The sequence below is a fragment of the Sinocyclocheilus anshuiensis genome, unplaced genomic scaffold (assembly GCF_001515605.1).
Source record: "Sinocyclocheilus anshuiensis isolate Anshui unplaced genomic scaffold, SAMN03320099.WGS_v1.1 scaffold96, whole genome shotgun sequence".
Taxonomy (NCBI): domain Eukaryota; kingdom Metazoa; phylum Chordata; class Actinopteri; order Cypriniformes; family Cyprinidae; genus Sinocyclocheilus; species Sinocyclocheilus anshuiensis.
The window spans coordinates 474,919-484,656 of NW_015554094.1; the positions used below are offsets into that span (position 1 = coordinate 474,919).

Sequence of the window (9,738 nt, forward strand, 5' to 3'; positions counted from 1 at the left end):
TGAGCAAAACTTTGTTTAATTACCATTATAACTAGCTATCTCACAATGTTTGCATATGAATAAAAGCCTACATTAAAATCTGTCATATAAATTTTTTTTTTTCATTAGAAATTAGCCCGATTGCCACCATTGATGGACAAATTTTTTTTGATAATATTAAAAATATCTGTATGACAGTATATTCTGCAGTTCTTACCTGCTGTACCGAATATCTACTTTTCAAAGTATCATATCGATATTAGAAATTCAAATATTGTGACAAAATTAATTTTGTAGGGTGCCACAAATTTGTTAAAATTTCCAAAGGGTGCCGCGACTCAAGAAAGGTTGGGAAACACTGGTCTAGATGAACTAGAAGACTCATGCACTTGTACATGAAAAGTTGTCTGCAACAACTTGTGGGACTAAAAGGAGTTCATGTACAAGACGCACATGTAGAGGACTTGGAAATATTTTAAAGTGATATTCTTGTGGTATTTTTTGTTGCATTGTGTTTGGAAGGTCAGTATCTGTGTGGAACATATGGGTCATGCACATGTCGGAATATCACAATAAAATATTTTGTGAAGCTGCAGCTCTGGTCAAATTTTGACCAGGGCTTAAGCTTGACCGGAAACAGGCTCACCAAAATCAAGATTTACCAACCTGGCTGACCAGATGTCACAATCGGTTCCATTTCTGATTCCAAATTGGTCCAACACAATCGCTATCGCACACATCCACAATCAAATACACACCACTCATTCATCACCCATTCTAGATTTTCCTTATTGTTCATTCGATCCAAACCAGATTTGGTGCATCCAAAATTCCTCTGCTTTTCACTAATTCAAGCTCTTTGGAGCATCAGTTAACAACTTTTAATTCGCTGTGCTGAGCATCTAATAATAACCATGTCAAATAATAAAGTGATAGTGTTGGTTAAGGTATTTGTCTGGCTGTCATATTTTATTTTAGTGGAACATGTTTAACATGCTTTTCTTATTGTTCCATAAAGCAGCATTGAGAAGAAACACAATTATTTCTTGCTCTCACTTTCCTAAGAATTTATTAATTTTTTCCCATATTTTGTCTTTTTGTTGCCTAAGAGTGTGGAAAGCGGAGAAGGGAAACTTGGCCTCAACATCAAGATTTTTTTTTTTTTTCAAATAAAAGCTGTAAAATGTTCCACTATACTTTCCACTGAACACTGGCAAGGTGTGCTTTAACACCCTGTCATTTATTCAATGATTTGAAATGGCAGTTTTTCTGCCTTTAAGACTGTTCAAACCTACCAAGAGCTCAGTTACTGAAGCACATACATACTAAAATACATGAAAAAGTGTTTTACTAGTTGAATATGAATCTGTCTGGCTGAGATGTCTGGTATCCTGCAGCTGATCATGGGTCTTAAGTTGATTACGGAAAATATTTAAAAGCAAGTCCTATTCATATGCTAAACCTTTGCTGGATTTGGCTTTAGACAGTATGTTCTACCCTATAATTGAAAAACATTACAGTGGACATTACTGAAGAATTAGTTGCTGAAAAACACAGTTAGATGTCATTAAATATCCTGTGCTGTCATGCATTTCCATTTCCACTAGCATAAACACCACCAAATGTTTAAAACAAATCTTTTAGGACAGTAAAAGTCCTTGATCAGTGTCCGCCCTAGTGTCTAAACAGAGGCATTACACATCGAAATGCACATTTATTCACATTAATATGAATTTATAATTAATAATAAATTAATCATTAATAAACAAAATGTCTCCTCTATTTTTGTCAATTTTTATGGACATATGAATTAAATGAAAATAAAAAGAAAATTAAAAAAATAATGAACACACCAAAACAGACAATTGTTATTGTACAGTTAATATTTATATATTTTAAAATATAATAGACTATGCAGTGTTTCCCACAGACTTGCACTCTATTTGTGGCGGCATGTAAATACAAATTCATTCTCTGCCAGCAGGAGGCGCTTGAAGAGCAGGAGAGATAGAGGTTTCCCCGGTAACGGCTGCACACAAAGCAGCGCTCAGCTCACAAACGCTGCTTTATCAGGCATTACATGCAAGATGATATGAAAATGACATCCAAAATTTTCTGAAGACAGTCGGATTCCTTTATAAATACAGTGATATAAAAACACCCGCAGCGGGTTTCGATTTTGAAACGTGCAGTGCTCATGTTTATTCAACGAAGTCAAAGCCTTTTGGAAAATCTATTTGTGGAGGTTCTCATATTGTGGCGGACCGCCACAAATAAATCAATGTATGGGAAACACTGCTATGATCTTAACTGTTGTATTTTTAATTTACCAGGGTGAATAGGGAGATTTGTTGGCTTTTTTTTTTTTTTACCTTGAGCTCTCACTGATGTCAGTACTGTGAGTGTTAGGAGAGCGGCCGCTGCCAAACGCCTGAGCGACATCTTCACTCCAGTATCAGCAGAACATCAATCAATCTGAAAAATCAACCAAATTACACACACGTTGCTCATGAATCAATCCGAAAAAAGACTATACACTCAACTCCAGCACAGTTCACTTCACTGCAAGAGATCTCATTCAAATCTGATTTTAATAAAAAAATGTATTCAAAATTCCAGCTGTTTCTATGGCCAAGAGAGGAAAAATTGGTTTTCCATGGTTAATAGTCCAAATATTTTGGAAAATATTCATAAAACAAGGACGCTAATAAAATAACTCACTGTGGGTCTTAGAAAAACATTCCCTACAGCATTTTAATGGCAAAACATTTATAAACTGCACATGCTGTAAGTAATCTGCTTATTCATCTGTTTAACATCGGAAACTGTGAGTTCATAGACTGTATGCAATTGTCTGGAAATTTGCCTGATTTTAGGATCCTACACATCAGGAGTGGAAAACTTTTTCTGCAGGGTTCCTGCGCCCCCTGTTGTGCCGGGAAACATTCAGACTTCACATCCTGATATTCATGCTGAGAGCAACTCACCACTCTGCCTCTAAACTTTGGCAATGTACTTGGTCTCTATGTTACATATATTGCATGCTACTTTGAATAATTACCAATGTAAGAACAAGCAGCTCACAAAATATTTGCACAATAGGTACATGTTGTTCATTAATATTACTCAGTAATAGTTTTCACTCTGCAAAACTCATTTCAAGCAGTGTGATGTGATGTACTTAATCTAAAACTACACTACTCAACATTTTCCCAGTCATTATATGACCCCATATTAATTGAGAGACTACATCTGCACTTTAAAAAGGCATTTGTCACACAGCATAACCATTTTGGACCAACTAGGGCAAAAGGTTATTCAAATAATGAAGAAAGAAAAAAAACATACAGGAACTTGTGTAATTATGTCTTATGCAAATGTTTAGCTTAAAAGGTAATCATTTTTTTAAATAAATAAAACAAATAAAAAAGGTGAAAGGACATGTGTGAGCCAAACCTTTAACAACACATTGTGCCTATAATACATCTTGGGTTTGGTTTTGTAATAGCCTAAGAAATGAAAGTAAAGTAAATTTGAATGAATAATCAAACATAAGTCTTAAAAGCCTCTTCATATGGTGAAAACAGGTAAAGTGGGATACTTTTTGATCATTTTTTATTGCCGTTATTTTAAAATATGATGCCAGATAGACTTAGCACATCACAGAAAACCTTCATCATGTTTATATAAGATCTCCAACCACACTGTAGAGAGAAAGGAGCTACTTTGCCAGAAGTCCCACTTTACCTGTATTATTTAAGTGAATTAGGTAAATAAACTTTAAATAACTCAGCAAAGAAAGTTCTAGAGGTTTCATGAATCTTACAAGTGGTCTAGATTTCCCAAGAAAACAAAATAAATCTGTTTCATCCCAATCTAGTTTAAAAGAGCACAATGACAGTGATGGAAAAAATGAAATCACCATACAGCGTCTATGGAAAAAGTGATCAGAGCTGCTGAAAATGGGTCAGTGTGCGCACATTCATGATTTCACATCACATCTATCTACTACGTCTCAAATTTATGAGCAATATCATCTTCCTCCACAAATATGTATAAAGAGGTTAATCAATAAACGAACAAAAAAACTCCACGCGAGCACTTACCAAACTCCCCAAGGTTTCCAAAAACTTTCAATACATCACAAAATTGGTGAATGAAGATGGGAAATTCGCCCAGATGCAAAGGGGTTTTAAAGCTCTGTTCAGAAAGACAGAGGTTCTCCGTGATGCTGCAGTGATGGAGATGAAGAGGAGGGTCTGGTCACCCCACAGCTCCTGAAGGCTGTTTCCAAATGCACGGGATCTCAGACTAGAACGTGCTTCTTAACAGGGGGCTGATCCCGAACCCCGAGCTCTGACGTTCATTTTGAACGAATCTTTAATGTGACTCGGGAAGAACGAGTCGTCTCGGGGAGTGACTCGTTCCGTCACGCATGCGCAACATCCTATAGGTGCTGCACTGGAATTAGTCAAGCAGTTCAACTGGTTCGAGTCTTCGGGTTTATCGAGTCGTTCACGCATGCGCAACATCCTATAGGTGCTGCACTGGAATTAGTCAAGCAGTTCAACTGGTTCGAGTCTTCGGGTTTATCGAGTCGTTCGTTCATCACGTGACAGCCCCATACGCTTTAACCAATGCAGTCTGAGCCGGAAAGAATACAGACTCCTGACGACATTCAAAAGGAATCGCTAATGCGGGACTATTTATATAGCCATTGCGGACACATAAGACAATGAAACAACTCAATTACAATGTTAGGGTGTTACAAATAACTAACAAAGCAATTAAACGATGACTTTCATGTGGGAGAACCTTTTCAAATGAATTTCTGTCGGTCATTTTCGGAGCGCAAACTGAGGCGATTCGTCTCGCGTGGCAACAAAAAATATTTTACTGTGTTCCTAGCAGTTATTAACCCAAATGACAACTATAGCAAAACAAAATAAAATTTGTATATACAATTCTACATGTAAATACATAATGTCTTGATCAATATTTACACTTATGTTTATGAGGTATCGCCCAACGGTCCCAACGAAAAGCGCGCCAGCGGTAACTATGGTAACATCTTCACGCCAACTCACTAATTGAGACAATAACGAACTTTTGTGGTTGATTAAACGTGTTAAATAATATTTCAATAAGTATTTTTTTTCTCTCTCTCTGTGATATTATCTCGGTTGGAAAATCAAGCTTATAAGCCTGTTGCTGTGGGGGGTTTTTTTGTTTTTTTTTGGGAACATCTTAGCTGTTTTTTAGCTGGACTGGACCATAACGACAACATTTTTTTTTGTAAATAAATAAAATATTTTTAAAAAACGATTACATTTTACACACAGATATCAGGATTTGAGTAACTGTGTCCAGCAATAGAAAACAGAAGCATTAAACCAAATTGTCCAAATTGTAACCTGTAATGGGGCTTTTTAGTTTTTTAAAATTTTTATTTAATTTTATGTACTTGTAACATCGAAAGTATCTGTACCGTTGACAGATGAATTTCAGCTCGTAGATCAGTTTTTCAACAATGCATTTCCATTTATTTGAATATGTAGGCCTCTAGTGGTCAAATCGGGTAACACCCAAAGCAGATGGAGATGTTCAACAGAACTTCTGAATCAAAACGCTCATTCCCTCCCACCTGTAATGGGGCTTTTTAGTTTTTTTTTTATTTGTATTTAATTTTATGTACTTGTAACATCGAAAGTATCTGTACCGTTGACAGATGAATTTCAGCTCGTAGATCAGTTTTTCAACAATGCATTTCCATTTATTTGAATATGTAGGCCTCTAGTGGTCAAATCGGGTAACACCCAAAGCAGATGGAGATGTTCAACAGAACTTCTGAATCAAAACGCTCATTCCCTCCCAAACTACATCATTGATCTAATTATTAAATCATAAAAGAAGAGTTTTCTGTGATGAATAAATATTTTGCCATTTAGAAACACATGGGTGCCAACTGGGAGTCAGGGTAGAGTTAGATTTTTGATCATTAAGTTTATTAATTTGTTTCAGCCGAGTTCAGGACTGTTTTTAATTTGATCATTATCTCATAATTCTCATTGTTTTGAAGTACAAAAAGAAAGTGCACATTGCTGTTGGTTTCTTGGGAACCGTTGAAGACATCCAAAAAACACAGTATCAAAAACATGCTGCGTCGTGAGTCACAAACACGCCTCATCAATTAACACTTAACTTCAGACATTATGTACACTTCTAGAAGGAAAAACACAGTTGTTTGTTTTCTTCATGTTCTTTATGAGAAGAGTATTATCACATAATTAAAATATTATTCGCAGGAGAGGCCTACAATCAGAAGACAAACAACTAAACTACATCAATAACCAGAATTAAAGACGATTCTTATGAAAAATCATCTTAGAAATGTCATAAAAAAAAAGTTTTGCATACAGAATATTATTACTTTAGGATGCACTGTGCATTAATTTTCTTTATGCAAAATGTAGATTTCTTTCCTTTTGATTTTGGGGTCTTTTAAAAGAAGAAAACTTACACAAAGAAAATGAATGGGCAAGACTCCTAATATAATTTTCTTTATGCAATTTTTTATTTCCTTTTAATAATAATAATAATGAGTAAAGTGCAACAATCAGGATTTGTCTGTTAAAGACAGGCACCGTTTCTTTTATTCAAATCAATTTGGTCCCTTTTACCTTCCAAATTAAGGAATAAATATATTTTACGCTCATAACGTCACATTTCCACAGAAATGAGGGCAGGAGCTGACATCAGTCCTTCTTCTGAGGGAGAGCTGCCTTTACTAGTTCATATATGACATATGCAGTTCCTGAAAAGTGACATATAAATGATCAGCAATTAAGAGTTTACCATGATTATTAACTCAAAAAAATATCACATCAAATAATGCGGCTTGTACAAATAAGAATGTGCCATATATAGACATTGGATGTGTGCACTAGTAGCAAGCAACTACCCAGCATGCACAGCACCCTCACAAACACACAATAACATGACCTAAGCAACCATGTACTGCAGTAATTACCCATAACACCCTGCAGTAACAAACCTAGTACTGTGAGACCCATAGTTGCATGGTAAAGAACAGCGTCACCGACTCCTCCCTTCAGATGAACCGGAATCCCATTGGCCTCCTAAATATGAAACATAAATCAACATTTTGATAAGCACCTATAAAACATGATAAAACAAACGTGTGTACAAAACAATAAGATCGGAGCACAATATGCACTGTTAGGCCTTTAGGGAGAACGCAAATTATTAGTAAAGATATTATGGGTCAAGTACATTAGTTTATCATTTAAGAGATGACAATATATTACAGAAAAGTGACAAGCATACCTGAAAGAGTTTCTGTTTGTCCGGCACATTGTTGACCAGCTGTCTGCGGACGGTGCTGGAGATCTGCCGTCTGGAAACCTGCTGCAGAGTCTCATGGAGAACACAGTTTGACAAAAATATTTAAAAGTACTGTAAAGAATAACCTTACATTTTTTGATAACAAATATTCAGAATATACAGAGTTTTACAGTGATGTAAACCATGAATTTGTTTTAAATAATTTTGAAAATGTGTGTTTCAGTAGTTTAACGCATGAATCATTTGGTCTAATTACATTATACCATTCCACTCCACCATTCAAAAGATTGGGGTCAGTATTATTTATTTATTTATGATTATTTTATTAGTCTCTTCTGCTCACCCAGGCTGAATTTATTTGATTCAAAATACAGTAAAACAGTAATATTGTGAAATATTATTACAATTTAAAACAAACCGTTTTAATTTATTTTACAGTGCATGTCACAATGACAACAAAAACTGAAGACTAGTGATCAAAGATAACATGAAGTGAATCACAGATCAAATACCATAATCATACTTCCCCCCCCCCCCTTCCACAGTCAGAGACCTTTATCTTCATTTAATACCACTTTTCATTTATGTTCACATAACCCAGAAAATGCCTGAATGTCATTCATTAGATCAAGTGTTGTATCCGAGGACCTTTTCTCCTCACTAGCTTTCACTTTTCTCATTTTTGCTCAATGATTTCGAAATCAGCTCATCAGCTGTATCAAGTTCACTCAGGTGGAGGACTTTCAGACATTATAAGGGTGGCCAAATTTCAGAAACAATTCACAGAAACACCACAGACTGTAGGTTTACACAGAAAGGGGAAATATAAATCATATAAAACATTACATTACAATTAACAGCCCTTAAATGAACACAAACCCCAGCAGAAGAAAAAAAACCAGCAGAAAAGCTGCTATTTAAATCATTTAAATATATTATCGTCATGATTTCATTGATTGTAGACGTGCAAAACCTCAGACTCCTCATGACTTCCCCCGCCTCAGACTCCTCGATTTATAACCGTAACATCTGATCTGAAACCAAAGCGAACGCGTGATCAATGATTTATAAAGAAGCACCATGCATTATCACTCTTAAACTGAAACGGAATAGTTTTAATAATTACCAGAAAGTGTCGAAACATTTTCAGCGTGAGTGAGTGACTGAAGTCACGAAACAATAAAAAAAGGTCACGAAGCAGCGTCGAGGGAAACGCCTCCGCCTGCTGTTCAGGAGAGCAACTGCACTGATGTTTCATCCGGGTCAGACACTGTCCTAGAAACGTTTCTTCACTGACACATGATGAAAAATAAAAATCATACTGCTAGAGGGGAAATTAGCAAATCGAGGCACACTGAGCACAACACAAGCATGCCATTTTTGCATACTGTCTAATGAATGAATAAATGCATGAATGAATGCTTTATTCATTAAAGGGATAGTTCACCCAAAAATGACAATTCTGTCATTAATTACTCACCCTCGTGTTGTTCCAAACCCGTAAGACCTTCGTTCATCTTCGGAACACAATTTAAGATATTTTTGATTAAATCTGAGGGCTCTCTGACCCTCCCATAGACAGCAAGGTAACTACCACGATCAAGGTCCAGAAAAGTACCAAGATGATCGACAGAGTAGTCCGTGTGACATCAGTGGTTCAACTGTAAAGTTACGAAGCTACGAGAATACTTTTTTGCAGAAAGAAAACAAAAATAACGACTTTATTCCACATTTTCGTGTCTACTGCGTCACTTGATGACGCGCGTTCACCACAGTATCATGACGCGAGCGTGTGGCGGCGCCGGCGCTGACCCAGACCTGGCGTGATGATGTCATTACGCCGGATCTGGGTCAGCGCCGCCACACGCTAGCGTCATGATAGCCCCCTTGTCCAAATACCCACACTTGAGGTCTTGGCCACTTGAGAGCGCGTGCGCGCGACAGGAAGCAAGTGCGCAAGACTGTCCCAGGTCTTAAAAACGCCAGAGCGCAGTGCCCTTAACGCACACTAAACCCACACTATCTCAAATACCGCTCCGGAGCGCTATTCGATGCTTAGTGTATCCCATCATGCATCATGTTCTGGAAATAAATCGTGAGACTTTTTGCCGAGATCTCGCGAGAGGTCACGGAAACTTTTCCAATGCAAGTTAAATATTAATATAATAATTAGATATTACATATAATTTGGTAGAAAAGTTGATTGATTTAAAAAAAGTATTTAAAATTAAAATAAAGCTATGTAAACACTTGCATTTTTACAACACTACAAGTGCTACAAGTGTGGTAATGAAAAGTTCGACACACACTTGTGGTCTTCATGCTCACTTGGACACTTGGGCCAAATACAGGAAATACGTCATATAAGTAGTCAAGTGGTCAAGTGCAAAGACC

At 36.5% G+C, this 9,738-nt stretch overlaps 2 protein-coding genes across 2 annotated transcripts in view; both read right to left on the bottom strand.

The window, feature by feature from the left end:
• The window catches only part of LOC107669442 (collagen alpha-1(XII) chain-like), a 79,977-nt gene extending 75,686 nt beyond the window's left edge, over nucleotides 1-4,291 (bottom strand). Inside the window, exons 1-2 of the mRNA XM_016461665.1 lie at nucleotides 4,086-4,291; nucleotides 2,352-2,454 (exon numbers count right to left, since the gene is read on the bottom strand). Coding sequence (XP_016317151.1) covers nucleotides 2,352-2,421 — 70 coding nt within the window. The 5' untranslated portion in view covers nucleotides 2,422-2,454; nucleotides 4,086-4,291. The remainder of the gene's footprint in view (nucleotides 1-2,351; nucleotides 2,455-4,085) is intronic.
• A 2,284-nt stretch (nucleotides 4,292-6,575) lies between these two features.
• LOC107669441 (cytochrome c oxidase subunit 7A2, mitochondrial-like) lies at nucleotides 6,576-8,575 on the bottom strand. Its single transcript, XM_016461664.1, has 4 exons — nucleotides 8,471-8,575; nucleotides 7,327-7,416; nucleotides 7,034-7,118; nucleotides 6,576-6,793 (listed from the first exon to the last, which is right to left on the bottom strand). The coding sequence occupies exons 1-4, from the start codon at nucleotides 8,486-8,488 to the stop codon at nucleotides 6,735-6,737; spliced, it is 252 nt and encodes an 83-aa protein (XP_016317150.1). The 5' UTR covers nucleotides 8,489-8,575; the 3' UTR covers nucleotides 6,576-6,734.
• Nucleotides 8,576-9,738: the final 1,163 nt, after the last annotated feature.